At 41.4% G+C, this 19,755-nt stretch overlaps 1 protein-coding gene across 1 annotated transcript in view; it reads right to left on the bottom strand.

Annotated features, from left to right (window-relative positions):
- Window positions 1-2,301: 2,301 nt before the first annotated feature.
- The window catches only part of caln2 (calneuron 2), a gene marked incomplete at both ends in the record, with an annotated part of 63,380 nt that continues 45,926 nt past the window's right edge, over window positions 2,302-19,755 (bottom strand). The window contains 2 exons of the mRNA XM_080435717.1: window positions 2,302-2,429; window positions 5,814-5,964. Of these exons, the coding sequence (XP_080291843.1) occupies window positions 2,302-2,429; window positions 5,814-5,964 (279 nt within the window). The remainder of the gene's footprint in view (window positions 2,430-5,813; window positions 5,965-19,755) is intronic.

Raw genomic sequence — 19,755 nt, 5'->3', positions numbered from 1 at the left:
CTAAGACAAGGGAAAGTAAACACACACCGTAGGTTACATACAGGGCCTATAAATATCCACTGAACTCGATGCAACACATAACTACACCGACAAAAGAGTAGAGATAGCCAACAGGAGTGATCTTTTTTTTTTGTGTGCCTCCATTGAGTGTTGAGTTGTGCTCCCTCTAACAAGGAGCTTCCCCCCTGTTACTACTTTCATGGCTCAATAGAGCATCGCAGTTCCCGCCCCTTCCGGGTTCCACCGCAAAATACTCAATGCATTTTTCCCATTGACATTTCCAAAAATATTTATATCAATTAATTTAAGCCTAGAATCAAGCCATCCAGGGTCCTGGTGAATCATGACCATAAAACGTTTGATTCTGTGATTATTATTTTTTGAAAACGGCAAAACAAAGGGTATTTATTAAATATAGTATATCATATAATTAAATATAAAATAAAAAAAATCACAGAAAAAAACGTTTTATGGTTATGATTCACCAGGACCCTGGATGGCTTGATTCTAGGCTTAAATTAATTGATATAAATATTTTTGGAAATGTCAATGGGAAAAATGCATTGAGTTTTTCCTTCCGGCACCAGGAAGTGGGCGGGAACTGCGATGCTCTATAGAGCGTGCCAAAAATCCTGAAGGGGGCGTCAACAAGTGTCTTTTGGTAGCTGCGGACATCTTTGAGGGGTAAAAACCAGGTTGACTTAACATTGCCCAATGCCACACCCAATGCCTCGCCCCCCCGTGGTGACGACACGTTGGCACGCTCTATAGCCACAGTTCCCTCTGTGTATCAACAAGGACTTTAAAAGCCAAAGTGCAGTAACTACGGAAACAATGGGTTTAAAAGTGTTTCAACCGCTCAGCCAAATGAGATATCGGCACATAAGTGATATCAAACTAATTGTATATCTATCTTGAGGTAATTGTTTATCCCCCAAAATCACAAAGGCTAATTTGACCTTTGGGATCAAAAAAATAAGTCGGTGTGTCCAAAAACGTAGTTACTGCAATTTGGCTTTTGTAGGGCAGTATATACACAGAGAGAAATTAAGCCAAAGAAGCAGAGGTTTCACAAAAAATGGGCAGTGTCAGTACATGACATTATACATAAGAATATACAGTAAGTTTTCTTTTTAACCACTTTAACCCTATATAGCCTACAGTACTCAGTGGACTGGGGTCCTCCAGGGGTTCTATACTATAGATCCACTAGAATGTTCCTCTACAATCTACACCAAATCCCTTTGGTGTAATAAACAATAACCAATGTACAAGCCCACAATGCGTCAACATTGTGACCCTATAGCGTCCCTAGGCCTGTCACAATTATTACATAATCGTCTTATCGAAATTATTTGAGATAATCGAAATTGTTTTACATAATCGTCATAATCGTTTCCAAATGTAAAAAAAAATTCATACATTTTCAAACATTTTCCAAAAATAGCAGAAATAGCTGATCTACAAGCGCGTTGTAAGCTTGTCGATCAGCTATTTCTGCTATTTTCACATTGTTTGAAAGTATAAAATTATTAAATATGTCAGTAATGTCTTAAATATATTAGACATTACAAATATTTAAGTTATTTGTCATATCTGCCCAGTGCAATTTTCGATTCCAAAGCCTAGAAGGCAAACATAAATTACGTTTTTATTCATACGCTCTAATGTTCAACGCCAAAAACACAATTCAATCGTTATTCGCAATTATTTGTGTGACAATTGATCGTCAACGAAATTTGTAATCGTGACAGCCCTAAGTGTCTATAGGGACGCTAGGGTTCAAGTGGTTTGCACATGTAAATGTATACAACATTCAGTGCCCTCATTCAGTTTGGAAAGTGTCTTTCCTGGTAGTTGTCCATGATAGCCATTGTCCATGTCTAAAATTAGGAATGGCTCAAAGCACCTGATTCATGTTATAAAGATTTTTTTTTTTTTAGGTAATTACAAAATCAATTTTAAAGGGTGGTCTTGGTCTGCAAAAGAATTACCCTCTGTGATTTATAAAAAAAAGACATTGCTTTTGCAGTCCATTTCACGCCACGGTCAGTAAGTCCATTATCTCTATGTGGCATCACCACGGAAAAGAAAAGAAAAAATCCCTAATATCTTCCATTCAACTTGCATTGTCTGCTTCCATAATATCATCAAATTAAACTTTTATAAAAAAAAACACACAAAGTGATTGTTGTTTGACAAGTGCCCAGGTTTGTGGCTGTGTCCAGCTTTGGCTGCAAAGACAAGGATGTGGGGCCATGGCTGCTCTGGCCAATCCCCCGGGGGCTCACAGTGGGTTGCTTACTCCATGCCGTTCCGCAGCATCTGATTGGCTGCGATCAGCATGACACTGATGATGAAAGCCATGGCGAAAGCACAGATCAGACTCTTCCTCACGCACGTCTGTCGGTTCTTCTTTTTAGGATGGACTGAGGAGAGGAGAGGAGAGGAGAGGAGAGGAGAGGAGAGGAGAGGAGAGGAGAGGAGAGGAGAGGAGAGGAGAGGAGAGGAGAGGAGAGGAGAGAGGTCAGAGGAAATAAAATGTCAAGGTGTCAGGTGTTTTCCTGAAATCTACCATGCAGCCAAGGGAGATTAAGTGGGACCTATTGTAGCCTACTGTTTGATCTGTGAGGACTACATTATAAATGTCCCCCTATTCTCCCAATGTAGTCCTGATTTCCCCACACACGTGTGTAGTCTCAACACATTCTCACAGATAGGCGTCAGTTATTGCAGCTCATTTTCACTCCCTAATGTGTCAGCTTCAAATACTACTCGAATAGAAGGTTTAAGCAGCTGCCTCTGTGGTTTACCTGGTAGTATCGCTTGGCTAATAACTTAATCAATAACTTCCATAATCGAATCCCACTGTGGATACGATAAAATAAAAAAAATCTCTCTCTCCGCATAGTTTTTGTGAGGTTAGGGTTAGGATTAAGGTTAGGTTTAGGCATATTTTTGTGAGGTTCGGGTTAGGGTCAAGATTAGGCTTAGGTTTAGGTATATTTTTGTGAGGTTAGGGTTCGGGTTTGGGGTTAGGTTAAGGCATAGTTTTTTCAACATGCGACGTCGCCATGGCATCCCGTCACGTCAAAACTTGCACTTTCAAGGCGTCCCGTCATGTCAAAACTTTAAGTTTCAGGGCTACTGACAGATCGGCAAAATGTGACGCCTTGGAAGTGAAAACCGGTGGTAGTCTTGTCTCTGATGACCCCTACTGGCTGGTCTTCGGACTGGGTGGTCTTGGGGACGGTATTGAAACAATGTGCCTCCTCTGATACACATTCTTTTCACCTGCCATGCAGTGAGGATCTTCACTGGTCGCTGGTGCAGCGACCAGGAACACACTCCCCATCTGGCTTCTCTCCTGCAAACACGGCCAACTGTGTTTGTTGGAACACCCTGCCAAGTGCAAGCCAAGTTCAAACGCTTCAGCATTGTGCTTCAAATAGGCTTCGTGGCGAGAGCAACAACAGAAAAGTTTCCTCAGTGACAGCTTTGCTGTCTTTAGTTTGTTAAGAGATCCATATTGTACAGCATCAACAAATCAACCGAGTTCTGAGCAAGGTTATTATAGTTAACGAAAACTAACGAAATAACGGAAACTAAAATTAACAAAAATGATAGACACAATGCCCATAGTTTTCGTTTGTGGATGGTTGATGGTTCATCTGTAACTGAATACAAATTTAAATGTTATATTTTGTTAAGTTTTTATTACACAATACTTACCTTTTCAATCAAGCGTAAAACTAATAAAAACTGACTAAAACTATAAGCATTTTCAAAAATAAAAACTAATAAAAAACGAGCAAATCCGCTCTAAAAACTGATTAAAACTAACTGAATTAGAAAAAGAACGAACTAAAACTAACTACGAACTAAAACTAAACTAAAATGAAAAATCCCAAACTATTATAAGCTTGGTTCTGAGTCATGGGTCTGAGAGGCTTTGTGAAAGGCACAGGAGTCCCCCAGGACGCGACAGGAACAAACAATAGCTGAACACCTTTCCTAACAGCCACCGCCCTCCCCGCTCCCCCACTCCCCCCATCTCCCTTCATATCTTTCTGTTTGAGCCTTTCTCTTCACCGCGCTAACTACAGCGCTCGCCCTTCAGTTACCATGAGAAACTTTGACAATAAAGTGCCACGCCAGCAGTTCTTTGAAGCCTCCTCGTTCTCTGCTTCCTCCAATCCCCCTCCTCTGACATTTATCTTCCAAAGCTCTGAGCTGTCCCTCACACCATACGGTATATGTCAGTTATACGGCTACAAAGCAAAATCCTCAGGGTTGATTTAAATCTCAAACTTAAATTAACACTATTCCTATAGTTAGCGTGAAAATGCATCTCGAGGGACGACCATCTGATTCTATTTAACCACTTAGACACCAAAGTGTAAATTCACTGAAATGCATGATTGAAATCTGATCTCTAAAACCACCTCTGGATATGGTCTGAACGATCTGATTTCTCTCCATCTATAATGTGTCTTTGCTGCGTTTACACTTTGCTAGATAGTGGCGTCATGCCCACTGAAACAGGGGCGGGGGGGGATTTAATTAAGTTTTAAAATCATCCACCACAGTCTTTGAATATACCGTACAGTATGTCCAATTGCAGAAAATGTCATCATTATTTTCTTTTCTTCTTACTGGGGAAAGATTATAATTTTACACCCCCCACACCCAACCCTACAAATGGAGCATTGATGCACCTTATAGAGTTGGATGAACACTGAGGATTTTACTGTGCAGTGCCTTACAAAGTAGTACTTTTACAAACTGGCTGCAGTGATGCTAAGCAGGGTTGGATTTGCTGGGGGGATGGGGGGATGGGGGGGGTCCATGACTCTGCATTTGACATCCTCCCTCTGATCCTTAATTTTTATCGCCAGTGACATTTTTGGAAATGTACTGTCCGATATTTATGTTTAATAATATCACAATTTAACAATTTAATTAAAAAAAAGGCATGTTAACCACATTAACCAAACCAAAAATATTGTAGATTGGCTATTTTCACTATTGACTTATGACATCATTTAAATATATTTTTGATACATATAACAAAGGTACGATATGTATAGTATAGTATAGTATACAACATTTTCTCATGGACCACCTGTAGTTGTGCGTGGTCTGGTTGAGAAACTGTACTTAATAATTTATACTCCTGTTCAGTGATGCTAGTTATTTTTGACATGGTGATGTACTAGAGAGTATAAATTAGGCATGACACTCCTCCTCTTCTTTCTCCATTTCCTTCTCTCTCTCTGTTTCCAACTCAAATGCCACCGACTGACAACACACCTGCTCTACGCACCAGTGGTGGAAAGTAACTAAGTACATTTACTCAAGTACTGTACTTCAATTGTACTACAATTTTGAGGAATTTTTACTTTACTGGAGTATTTCCAGTTTTCAGTACTTTTTCTTCCACTCCATTGCATCTCAGAGGCAAATATTGTACTTTTACTCCACTACAATTATTTGAAAACTTTAGTTATTAGTTAGTTACTTTGCAGATGTAAATTATTACATTATAAAATACATATTAACCACTTCAGCCCTATTTTATACATAGGCTATTTGAAAATATCCGATCCACAAGCTCACAACGCGTCGCGATGCGACGCATTGTGAGCTTGTAGATCTGCTATTTTCAAAAATAGCTCTAAATGCCCTGACTTTTACTTGTAACAGAGTATTTTTATATTGCGGTATTGTTACTTTTACTTAAGTCAAACATCTGAGTACTTTTTCCGCCACTGCTCTCTCTCTCTCTCTCTCTCTCTCTCTCTCTCTCTCACCTCCCTCATACTCAGGGCAGTTCCCTGAGGTGTTGAGGCTCTCCTCCTCGGTGATGATGATGTTCTCGATGTCCTTCATCGTGAGGTGGTCTCGGAAGGCGTGAAACAGCACCTGCTTCAGTTCATCCAGAGACAGCTGCTGCATGTCAAACTGTAGGGTGGTCGCACACGCACACGCACACACACACACACACACACACAACACACACACACACACACACACACACACACACACACACACACACACACACACACACACAGTGATTACACTGGAAAACCCTTTACACCTTTACAGCCCTTTATGTATGATGTACTGTACAGTGTTGCTGTCCGGCAGAAACCAGCTAACTCCATTTTGACGCTTTTGTATTTTTTTTCCATAAATCAGGGCCATTGAACACCCTTTACGTCTGTGTGTTGGTAAAAAAAATATTGAACCAATGAAAAGCATTCAAAAGCGCTTCTGACAAAACCAGCTAACTCCATTGGATCCTCACATTTTCTGCTAAACCAGCAAAGTCCACCGGCGTTAGCTGGTTTAGCTGACTCCAGGCTCCACCCCCTTTGACCTCCAACCTCATTGTGAGCTTGGAGGTTCATTCAGCAGTTCTTATCAATGATGAACAAAAACTCCTAACTACACTTTTTTTCATTTCCTGAAAAATGAACATTTTGAAGTTAGCTGGTTTCTGCCGGACAGCTGAGATATGATACATAACTTGTGCATGTGAGGAATTATTATGCTAATGGACAATGCACATGTACACTTTCAGATCAATTGACCAACCCACTGAGGAGAAAATATGCATGAGATACAGTACGTGTAGGTCCCGGAATGGTCGTTATGTCACTGTCGCATGCTAATAAGTGCTACCGGAGTTTCTTGCCGAGACCGTTTCGTAATTAAAGTTTCTATGCTTTATTGACCATACACACATACAGGCACAATAACACAGGACTATATCGGTGTTCCAAGAGATATACACCAGCCTTGCTGGGTCTGCTGTTTGCTATGGGTTTAAATCAACTTAATATAACTGAGCACCACGAGCTAACTCTATACAGTATCTCTCTGCTGGAGTTCTCACTGTTTGTGTGTCCAGGGACACTACAATAAAGAGGAGAGCAAAACTAGGCCATTGGAAACACCTGCCGATCAATTAAAAATGGAACAGCAAAGCCCAAATCACACACCCCTTCCACAGTCTCCCTGACAAATGACCAACAAACCACAGTATGGCTGTCCTTCTGGTCTATGGCACCACGACCATGACTACAGATAGGCTACCATAGCCCTTATAGCAAAAAAATGCTAATAAACAGCTTACATTTGGGAAAAGTAATGAATCAGCTTCGTCTGTCCCTGCATATGCCAATGGTCAATGCACACTCAATTTCAGATCGTTCGGCCAAACCACCGAGAAGAAAAATGCACTGAGGACAGAGTTCACACATTTGGGACAAAAAGTGAAAAATCATTGGACAGAATGACAGAATGATTGACAGTTTTCACTCCATCTTAAAGTTGTACAATGCAAAATCACAAATAACGATTTTTAGCAACCTCTGCTGGTCACTACCGTCACTGCATACAATTTCCCTAGTCCTCGATTACCCAGAATTCCATTCGTTTTCACCGGAAGCCGGAAGCGTTTCAAAAAGCGATCTTTTAATTGTTTTATACTATCTACGGATCGTTTCTCTTAGCCAGTGGAGCATTAGTTACCATGAGCTGTGCTTTCTTTTTCTGTTCTTTTTCGATCTCCCAATCCTACATTATCTTAAAATCAGCGTGAGGTTCCTTTTTGTTAATAGCGCGGTAGTTCCTGGCCAAACAGGAAACCGTTGCGGTAGTTCCTGAGGACGTCGGCCACGACGTCATGACGTTGGCCAGGAACGTCATTTTCCTGGGAAAGTCCCCCCCGTACACGTTCAATAGAAAATATATAAATAAAAGGCTTCCGGGGGTGAAATTCACGGAGTGGGTGTTGTGAAACTTTTGCCACTCGCAAAAGATATACAATTTAACTTTAGTTTTGTTGAAAACGTTACCTAGTATTACTTTAAGAGTTCACACATTTAGGACAAAATGTGAAAAATCATCGATGAGGACAGATGACAGAGGTTTCTCTCCATTTTATAGTAGGATATAAAGTGTGTGGGTCTATACATTATATAGGTATGTGACGTGTGTATACTGTGTGTATATATATAGGCCTATATATATATATATGTTACAGTAACAGTACAAACGCGAAACCAGTATGATCGAAAAAAGTTTCGAGGCTTCGAGTGCACTCCGCCGACGGCCGTGACCGTCAGAATAAAAACAAAAAGAAACGGTCGGCCGTTTGCGGCGAGTGATGTCATCGGTGCGGAAGCGGAAATCCGGGGTTGTGAAAACCGTTCGGGGCCCGTCTGCCCCCGGCGTCGAGTGAAAAACCCACCCGGCCACCGGTGCCAGGACAGGACGGTTTTTCGCCTCAAAGCGAGCGCTATAGTATATAAGTGTATATATATATATACGGTACACACACACACACACACACACACACACACACACACACACACACACACACACACACACACACACACACACACACACACACACACACACACACACACACACACACACACACATATGTATATAATCCTACCTTGGAACTGGAAGTTCAGTTGTTCAGTGTTTTTGGCTGTGTGTAAAAATTGTGTGTCGGATAAATTATTGTATGCATAATTCATGTAGCATAAATCATATTATTAATACTTTCATTTATCATTGTTGATGCCCTTTTCCTTTCCTTTTCCGTTGATGCATTGTTACTTTCAAGTGCATGTGTGACTGAGAGTATGTACATGTCCATGAGAGTCTCTGTTGGTTTGCTTGTGTGTGTGTGTGTGTGTGTGTGTGTGTGTGTGTGTGTGTGTGTGTGTGTGTGTGTGTGTGTGTGTGTGTGTGTGTGTGTGTGTGTGTGTGTGTGCGTGCGCGTGTGCGCGTGCGTGCGTGCGTGTGCGTGCGTGTGTGAGATAGAGAAAATGATTTATTAAACCCTGAGAGCTCAGAAGGGCCTCCTCCAATCAGACTCCACTGTTTACATGCTATATCTCGCTTTTGAATTCCATATCTTTCTGCCCTTCCAAAAGATTGGTGTCCTTCAACCTCCCCGACTACTGCCCCCCCCCCCCCATCCCTCCCTCATCACATACACATACACACGTGCACAAACACCCAGACACACAGACATGCCACCTCCACTGCCACCAGTGCAGAGGTGTCTCACCCATTTACCTGCACAATCAACCACAGAATAAAATAAACTTGCTTGGCTTAGCACAGCAGATGGAAGATATATCAGAGTTAACCAAGAGAAGAAACAAAGCAGGGGTGTCAGAGAGAGAGAGAGAGAGAGAGAGAGAGAGAGAGAGAGAGAGAGAGAGAGAGAGAGAGAGAGAGAGAGAGAGAGAGAGAGAGAGAGAGAGAGAGAGAGAGAGAGAGGGAGGGGGATTCTGGTGGTGGTGATTGTTTGGAATCAGTTTGAACAGCAAACAAACACAAAACTGATTTTCACAAATCAGATTTGAACCACATTCCTATGTGGTTTGAAATTATATTCAAAGTCTCACTCTGGACACTGAAGCCTGATTTATAGCCTACTTTATGGTGTCGCTCGCCGGATATAGCAAAACAGCTCACAACCCATTGCAGTGTGACACGTTGTGAGGTAGATCATAGACACCATAATAAGAGTATATTACGGTAAGTATTACTCAGCCAAAGTTGTTATATCATAACCACAGCACAACCAGTGTAGATATAGTGATTTGTGTATAATGTCTCGATGTCACAAATCCAATCTGAATCTGATCACTTGCAAATAACAGTGTGGACAGTCATTACTGAAGACCAGACGTGAGAAACAAATAGGATTTGCCTGCAGTCTGAAAAAAGCATTAGTTCCTCAGATGATTCATTCTTAATACTAGTCCATACCCGGTCAACGCATCCGTGGGGGGATATGCGCACATGATCTGGCAACCCGGGAGGCAGCCCCGTAACCATGGCGACAGTGTTTTACACAAAAACGCTAATAAACAGAAACGGGCTTCGCTGTTAGGTGCACATGGTAATGGTCAATGGCTGTGTGCAATTTCGGATCAATTGCTCCAGCCGCTGAGGAGAACCGGGCAGAGCAACTTTGGCCTCACCAACCATGACACCATGACACCATGACAGAGGTTTGTCAAATTATAGGAGGATAAGGGGCCAAGAGAGTAAAAGCCCATCAATTCCTGGTCTCAAGCAGCGGTGGAAAACGTACTCTAATTTTGTATTTAAGTAAAAGTATCAATACTGCAATGTAGAAATACTCTGTTACAAGTAAAAGTCAGAAATTCTGAATTTACTTGAAAAGTACAAAATTATTGGTATCAAAATGTACTTAAAGGTTTAATGACATTCACTTTTACACCACATTCAAAGTCTTTGTCCTGGTCCTTCAAAAGTGTACAAAAAGTTTTAAGTGAAAATTCCATTCCAGTGATCAATGGCAGGTGTTTTTCTCTCACATTTCTAAAGCCTTTTCAACTGCAATGAAAAAAGAAATCTTTGCCTGCGGGTGTCGCTGGTGAGGGATTTTGCCTGTCAATCATCGCCTCTGCTCCGCCCCCCCCAAAGGAAAGGATAGGGGAGGGGAGGGGCGAGGAGGAGAGTGGGCGGGATTATTCGACAGTGACCTCACTGTCGAAGGGCCAAGCTCAGATTACTTTTCAGCCTAATTATTCAGAAAACCCCAGACCACAGAAAATCCTCTGAATGTTTTAAGTTCAGTTTTTTTGGGTGTAATTGAGGTCATAAAACCCCAAATAAAACATTGAAAATAAAAAAAGTGAAAATGAATGTCATGATACCTTTAAAGTACCAAAGTAGAAAGTACTCATTATGAAGAAGGTCCCATTTCACAAGGTTTCAAATGTGTACAAATCTTTTGAAAATAGCTGATCTACAAGCTCACAATGCGTCGCATCGCGACGCATTGTGAGCTTGTAGATCAGCTATTTTCAAATGGCCGAAATGTCTATAGGGCTGAATTGGTTGATGTGTGTTTTGTAATAATAATCCAAATCTACAAAGTAACTAGTAACTAAAGTCTTCAAATAATTGTAGTGGAGAAAAAGTACAATATTTGCCTCTGTGATGTAGTGGAGTAGAAGTAAAAGTACTGAAAATTGAAAAATTTCAAGTAAAGTACCTCAATAAATACCTCAAAATTGTACTTAAGTACAGTACTTGAGTAAATGTACTTAGTTACTTTACACCACTGGTCTCAAGCCATGCCAAATTTGAACCATCAGTACAGCTGTGTCTGCATGTCGGAGGTCGCGCACTGTGGGCAAGTATAGGAAGCAGCAGTCAAACATGGCACAGGAGTGTGGGTGCGTTGACACATGTACAAAATGGGCATGCATTGCCGACACACATACAAATGGGCGTAAAGCTGACTTGAGCCCCGTGAGCGCACCCGAGCAAGGCATCAGCCGAGCGAGTGCCCATGTCAAGTGGTACGATGGCCGTGCCGTCGACTCGGTGCCGTCCGAGTTGCATAGAGACAGTGGCGGGAATCAGTTCTAATCTATTTCAGAATTGCACATGGTTTCCACATGCAGTCTGTGTCAACCCGCCTACTTGTGTCCCATTTGTGTCGACACGCCTACACAGTGGGCCGTGTTTGTCTGCAGCTACCCATTACTCACACTGGCTCAGATCTCTAGTATAGCTTAAGGGGCCAGTCTAATAAGCCACTATAAAAGGAAGATATTATTGACTGTAGGAAAATGAAAATGAAGCTGGTGGGTGTCGGAATGAATCTCTAATCAACTGCCTGCTTTCTCGTGGTCTCAATGGTGACATCTTCAATCAGTGGAATTTATAGCCAGCGTATTAATTCAATAACGCTGAGAGGTGATATTATCTCACGGTAAAGCACACTTAGACAAACTTCTGTACAAATATTTCATACATGTGCGACGTGCGTGTCTCAGCAAGATTCATTCAAAAACAGGGATTAAGACAATTTCATGCACATGCCATGTACACACACACACACACACACACACACACACACACACACACACACACACACACACACACACACACACACACACACACACACACACACACACACACACTGTATGTGTATGTACGTACGTACAGTGTGTTGGTACTTGGTATATATTACACGTAACACGCTTGCACGTGTGTGTGTGTGTGTGTGTGTGTGTGTGTGTGTGTGTGTGTGTGTGTGTGTGTGTGTGTGTGTGTGTGTGTGTGTGTGTGTGTGTGTGTGTGTGTGTGTGTGTGTGTGTGTGTGTGAGAGAGAGAGAGAGAGAGAGAGATAGAGAGAGTGTGTGTGTTGATTTGCAGCCAAGAAATCAAAGCTCTACAAAGCTCTATTGATTTCGGCCTAACCATGCTTGTCGCCTTTCCAGGTGATTTACACCTTGTTTATGTAAACCCTCACACACACGCTGGCACGCAGGCAGAGACAGTGCGAGTCTGCGAGAACCGTTCAAAACCTGGCACATTAAAATACAAAGGAGAACGATTTCACAGACATGCACGCAGATACTGTTGAAGAATTCAGGACCAATCCGGAAGCTGATTGATCCACAATCCCAGATGGAGTCAGTCAGAGACACTACTGTCATGGCAGTTTGACTGTGCTGTCTGTTCTGACTCTTCTATTTCTATGTTCTATTAGGTTGGAGCTGCATTCCACAAGTGGGGAGGTGTGTCCTGGCAGTTACCTGGCTGTTCTCTATCCGGCAATCACCTGGCTGGCTACAAATACCTGGCTGTGGCAGCACACTGTGCTTTGTGATAATCTTTCCTTCAGCTAGTGCACACGTCTGTGCTCTCAGTACTAGGTCAGTTGTAATACTCCGGCTCTGCAGATCTTTGGTTTGAGAACCTGTTCCTTTTGTGGCCTTCGCTAGTTCTTGGTCTCTTCCCTCAGCCAGCCTGACTGCCTCCCCACGCAGCTCCAACCTTTTGAAGACGAGGCCTGAGGTCTGACTACCAGGAGGACATTGGTATTATTCAGCTTGAGAAGCTTTGGACCTCAGTTATTTTTTTGGACTTGTTTAAGTTATACCTTTGATGCCTCCTGAGGCTTGATAGTTTTTGAAGCCTGTTATTTTTTACTTCATTAAATTCCACTTTAAGTTTGCATTCAACGTTTCCTTGGTCTTTGTCTGCATCTGGGTTCACTGCCTGCCTTGACAACTACAGTATTTCAAAGATGGTTTATTGCTTGAGCTCATGGCTAGGAGTAGGATAGTGGTCATGCACTGTAGTTCAGTCAGACAACTCTTAGATTGAATTTAGAATATATTTTTATTGAGCATAATTGAGCATAGATATATGAAGCATAGTTTAGCGTCAGGGCTCTGTCTCCATTCATTTCCTCTAAGCATGAACATTTTAGTTAAGTTACATGCCAAATAGAATTACAGGGAATTAATTAAGACCCCCAAGGGGAATCTAGAAACAGAGTCTACAGGAGGATGCCGGGGATGCAGTGGGATTGCAAAACTTCATGTGCAGCAGCAGACCGCTAGGCAAGGCAACGGGCAGCAGAGGAGACGGCAGAGAGGTATGGAATCAGTTTACTGCCAATACTCCCAACTTAATAAAGGTTTCAAAAGCTTGAAAAATTATTTGGCCATATGAAAATAGCCTGTCTACAAGCTCACAATGTGTCGCGATGCAATGCATTGTGAGCTTGCAGATCTGCTATTTTCAAAAGCTTTGTATACATTTTATACTTTTGAAAACTTGTGAAATAGTCTAGATGGAAAGTGGGGTCCACACGCATAGGGTGGATTTTTTTCCACCACCTGGTTTTTCTTCATCCTTGAAGTGTGTATTTCAAAATTCTGCCAGGTAACAGGCTGAAATAATGTCCCATGGGGTTCATTTTTAACCTGTTATTACACATATCCTGAACCCAAACCTGAAAATGGAAGGAATAGAAAAAAGCTTAACTTTTGAAGAAAACAACAAGGTAAACAAGACAAACAAGGTAAAATAAATCTCATACAATTTGGACCCAAGGAATAAAGTGGTTATTATCTGCCTGGTACCAAGCTGAAATAAGTGTGTGTGTGTGTGTGTGTGTGTGTGTGTACACACATGTGTGCATCCCTGCATTCCCAGTAGGCTATGAAGGCTTACTTTGTGGCTCTTAGAATCTCGACCTAGAGAGAACTTTCAACTATCAGGACATTCCACAAGTGGTTCTTAAAAATGTCCACAGAGGCTGCAGCTCTCTGACCTGTGAAAGGGCATTTTAGTTTTTGACCTTTTTTCGTCCCGCAGGGGAAGTTTTCTGCCTCTCCCAGCTTAAAAACAACAAAAACAAACTAAAATCTAAGACATTCCACAAATGTAAGTGGTTCTTAAAATTTTCCACAGAGGTTGACCTTTTTTCGTCCCAGCTCTCAAGACCTGTAGAAGGGCATTCCATACCTTTTTTTTGTTTTTGAAATCTATATGTGATCAGTTTGGCTCTGTTTTTTTGGTGCCGTTTTTGTCCTGTAGCCTAGAGTCAAGATGTGCTAGAATATTAATAACCACTTTAATTCCGTGGGTGCAAATTATGTGGGATTTTTGTATTTATTTGTTTCTGGTTGTGTACTTCAAAAGTTGTGGTCTTTTCTATTTCTTTCATTTTCAGGTTTGGGTTCAGGATATGTGTAATAAAAGGGTGGGACATTATTTCAGCCTGTTACCTGGCAGAATCTAAAATACACACTTCAAGGATGAAGAAAAGCCAAGTGGTGGAAAAAAATCCATGCGTGTGGACCCCACTTTCCATCTAGACTAAAATGGGACATTTTGCATTATGAGTATCTACTTTCTACTTTTGGTACTTTAATTACAATTTGATACCAATACTTTTGTACTTTTAATAAAGTACATTTTTAATTCCGGACTTTTACTTGTAACAGAGTGTTTGTACATTGCAGTATTGATACTTTTACACTTGTAAAATGTAGTACTTTTTCCACCACTGCGTAGGCCTTTCACTGCTAATGAAGATTTAGTCTTGGGTATAGGCCTATTAAACCATTCAATTCATACATGTGAAAAATGGACAAAGACCCACAGACAGTGGTGGAAAGTAACTAAGTACATTTATTCAAGTACTGTACTTAAGTACACATTTGAGCTATTTTTACTTTAGTGGAGTATTTCCAATTTTCAATACATTTGCTTCTACTCCACTACATCTCAAAGGCAAATATTGCACTTTTTACTCCACTACAATTATTTGAAAACTTTAGTTTATAGGGCTGTATATAGGGCTGAAGGGGTTAATGTATGTTTTGTAATAATCTAAATCTATAACTCCAATACTCCACTAAAGTAAAAATACCTCAAATTTGTACATGAGTACAGTACTTGAGCAAATTCTCGGCCTCTACCCGAGACCAAATCTTCGTTAGCTGTCCACAGCAGTGAAAGGCCTATACGCAGTGATGGAAAAAGTACTTTTTCTAAAAATGTTTTTTTTAACTTAAGCAAAAGTATCAATACTGCAATGTAGAAATACTCTGTTACATTGCAGTATTGATACTTTTACTTAAGCAAAAAATATATAACTTTTTCCACCACTACTTAGGCCTTTCACTGCTGTGGACAACTAACAGAGATTTAGTCTTGGGTATAAGGGAGGGGTAGAGAGAGGGGTAGAGAGAGGGGTAGAGAGAGGGGGAGAGGGAGAGGGAGAGGGGGGAGGGGGAGGGGGAGAGAGAGAGAACTGTCTGAGCAAGAGTAATACAGTATATTAAATTACTTATTACTTTTCAGTAACTTTTTACCCAAATGCCGTTTTGATCAGATTTAGAACAAGATGTTCCGATTGGGAGATGCTTGGGGTAGCCAGTGTGTGACACTGCTGCTGGGGTGTTCTGTGTTTCTGACGTGACGTTACGGGACTGTTTGCTGTTGTTTTGGGCATGCTGTTTGATCAGACAGACCACCATGTGTTGTGCCGTTAACACATTAACTTTAGCATGCGTTTTCTCTTCAGCTGTGGAGATGTGGTGGAGTAAGAAGTTACTAAGCTACATGTATCATCGTTCCAAATACCCAGGCGTGCAGTGTGAATACCAAAACGCTCGCCCCAAAACACAATCGCCCCGGGGCAAATCCGGCGGTATTCACCTGGTATTCCTAAACGTAACCTCAGTAAACTATGCCTAAACTAAACCTAACCTTATTCCTAAAGGCGTTTACACACCTGCGAATATACGCAAAATTCGGACTCGTTCCGAATAATTAAAAGACTATTTTTTTCGCTCCGCTAAACTGGTGTGGAAGCTTGCATTGACTTTATAAGGTTTTAAATAAAAAAAGGAATTATTCGCTTGAAAAAAATCGCCCCGGTGTGTAAGGACCTTAAACGTTACCTCAGTAAAACAATGCCAAAACCTAACCTTATTCCTAAACTTAACCTCAGTAAAACTATATTTCTAACCTTATCCTAAAAAAATAATACAAATACAAGAACCGCTTGTCTGCGAAAGAAATGGGGGTGACGTGTTTTGGGGTGAGTCTTCCGTTTATCGTTTCCACTCGACAGTGCGGGCAGCAGCACAGAGTGCAGACTGAACATAATGGCACAGGAGGTCCAACCTGGGTCCTACGACAAACTTACCGGCCTTCTCCTTGTGTTTTATTATTTTCATTTGGCCTACTGTTAAATTCAGTGTTGATGGACAGGGGGGGATGTTTATGAAAATACTAAACAAATTGCGTCCCATATAGAGTACAGAAGTCCTGACGTCACTCGTTCATCCCCTGGTTCGTAAAGTAATTTCTCTATGGAGAATAACATTGGGTCATCATAGAATCGTCTCATATAAGAATTGTGGTCCAAAAATAAACAAACTGTCTCTGCGATATTGTCAGGGAGGAGGTTCTGTATCGTTTATGATAGTCAGTCACTTATATTTGATACAGTCTGTTTCTGGCGAAAATTTTACTAATTCGGCGGAAGTAACATTATCGTTTTCTCACCGTCAGTTGAGGCTTCATATCCATAAGAGTCAAACCGCCGGGATCATTTGTTTATTTTTGGAACACAGTTCTTATTTGACGCGATATTAAAGACGTCTATGGGGATTCAGAACGGGGGTGTAAAACCGCGAACCAGGTAGGATGTGTAAATTACGTCAGACTCTATTGGTTCAAAATGGGACGATGGGACCCTGGTCGGTAACGCGGCAAGTAACTTGGCTAATTATAATAGTAATTCTAATTTATTACTGATTGGCGTTTCTGTAACACGTTATATTACCTGTTACTGCAATTTGGTTACCCGCAACACTGGTGTGTGTGTTCCACCGCATTCCATGGCTGTGATATCAAACAGTATGAAGTTGGGTTTATTTGTCACAGTAAATCTATATACTTGAATTGACATATATACACGCCATGGTATACACTGCAAATATTATTTTGTTTACTGCAATCGCAGGTTTAGTGTACTGTATATGACTGCAATTAATTAGTTACACTCAACATCAGAATTTTGTCAAAGGTGAAAGACATAAAAAAGGTCAAGTACTTTTCTGTGACCTTTGAAGAAAAGATAAATTAAAAAGGTGTCAGCGACAGGACAGTGAAAACAGTGCTTTTGAAGAAATAGCTCCAGGATACCTGCCATTTATCAACAACCCTTGTCCTCATTGGATGCAGGTCTGCATGGCATGTATAGATGTATCAAATACATTTGTGGGGAGAAAATGTGCTTACAAATAAAAATAAAAATAGAATATGATCTTCAAAAGAGAAGAAGCATTCTGACCTCAACTCACTATCCATGTTCTGAAAGAGTTTTATCATAACATTTAAACTAAAGGTTGTAGTTTATGTGACTAAAGCACAATGTACCATCTATTTATGTTGACAATCTGTTGTTTTCGGCGAGTGACCCGATAATACGACAAAGTATAACACTGTAAGTTGTAAAACAGAAATCATAAATGTACCCTTTTGCTGCATTGACAGAGAACAATGCAGACAGTCAGAGAGAGTGCGGTCGTTGTGGAATGACAAGCGTGTTTGGAACCTTCAGGGTGTGGCTTCAATGGAGAATGATCCACACTCACGCTGACCCTATAGGTCATCCTCTAAAACCCTTTGGCAAGTTAGATCATAAATGCTCCTAAATATAGGGCTTGTAGGGAATCATCAACATGATATCTCTCAAAAAAGTTTTTTTACATTCATACTTGCTTTAGGCCGCATGCGTGGCTCTGCAAGCAGCCGGTTCATTTTCCCATAGCTTCATTTGACTGGTTCTTACAGCAGATTGGAACTGGAAACACTTAAATCAAAGAAATGAACACTGCAGCACAGCAGAGGATTCAAATCTCTGTGGTGGTGGGCGGGAACTTTACGCCTGCAGCGCCCCACTGACACCCCACTGACACCCCAACTTTAGCTTAGATGTCTACCTCTCTCTCTCTCTAACCCATTGACACCTGTCATTTGCCCTGCAGGTCCAAAGCCAGCAGCTTGGCCTTGCTAATACCACGGATGCAAAAATATTATGACGAATTCGAGAAACATATCCTCCGTGCAGAGGAACTTCTGGCTGTGGTGAGAATGACACACTCGCACGCACGCACGCACGCACGCAGCACTTTAGTGCATGACACCGTTATGTATTACTTACATTTCAGCCGTCTCTAATGATTATACTTTTAATTCCTTACTCTAGGATGCAGTGCATAAAAAGAAGGAGCAGCCCTTCGAGCACAAGGATGAGATAGCAGGCAAGATGGAATCCTCAGAGAGCTTGCTGCTGTCCCTCTTCCTCGATGGTGACGAAGCACCCTCAGGACTCTGAGATAGTGAGCGAGTGAGTGGATCGTGAATTTAATCAAAACAAATGCACCTTCAGCAGTCAAAATGCCCGCTGTGAAAAGCATCCATTTTCATTCACTACGCCCACTGCATAAAGATACTGGTGTTCTAGATTGTTTCATCTATTATGATCTTCTGTTGACCATAGCCTCGTCCATCGCCTTGAGCGCTATTTTAAAGACTGCGCCTTCTACCGGGATATCTATGACGGCGCTATCATTCACTGGTCACTGATACCAACGATTGACTGGGCTCCTGTTCTCAACCAGAAACGGGTATAACACTTTGATTACATCTGAAGACGTGAGTCACACGGACACTTTTTTCAGCTGAAAATACATCATCTTTGTCAAGCATCAGGGTTGTGCGATGAAGTATAAAGCCTAAGAATATGAGTACTGCCTTGGACATTGCTTTTATAGCTATTATAGAGTAATGGGTGGAGCAGAGCACTGCAGTTGCTGGCTCTGTTCTCACTTTAGTGAGAACAGAGCTGTATGCAGAAATGTATGCACTCAAACATGCTTTGCATAAGTATCCACCATTACAGTATGCACCTTTAGAGCATAACTAGACTGAAACATTATCTTGGAATAAGAGTTATTCCTCATAATTTCATTGTGAGGTTCACATGGTCATGTGATTTATTTCATGGTAAGCTTTCTGAAGCTCTGTGAGTATAGATGCATGCTTCAGGATCCTATATGTGAAGTCACATGAATATGAAAACACAAAAACTACTGTTTGGATTGCCATGGAATTGGCAATGCTTGCTCTGCACTTTCATGCTCTCCAAATGATGAATCCTACCGATTTGAATAACCCCTGACCTTTCCTTTTGTCTGGCCAAGATGTCCACATATCCACCAACAAATCTCAAAACGAAGATTGCCATGACACTTTGATCCTGAACAAGATATTTTGAAAACTACTACATTGGTTGTTAGGAGCAGGATGACCTCTAGGCCTAGGGCAGGGGTCTTCAACAGGGGGTCCGGGACCCCT

Source organism: Gymnoscopelus braueri (genome assembly GCF_963280865.1).
Source record: "Gymnoscopelus braueri genome assembly, chromosome: 8".
NCBI lineage: Eukaryota > Metazoa > Chordata > Actinopteri > Myctophiformes > Myctophidae > Gymnoscopelus > Gymnoscopelus braueri.
Note: the sequence above shows the minus strand (reverse complement) of the source record. Positions and strands in the feature narration are given on the sequence as shown.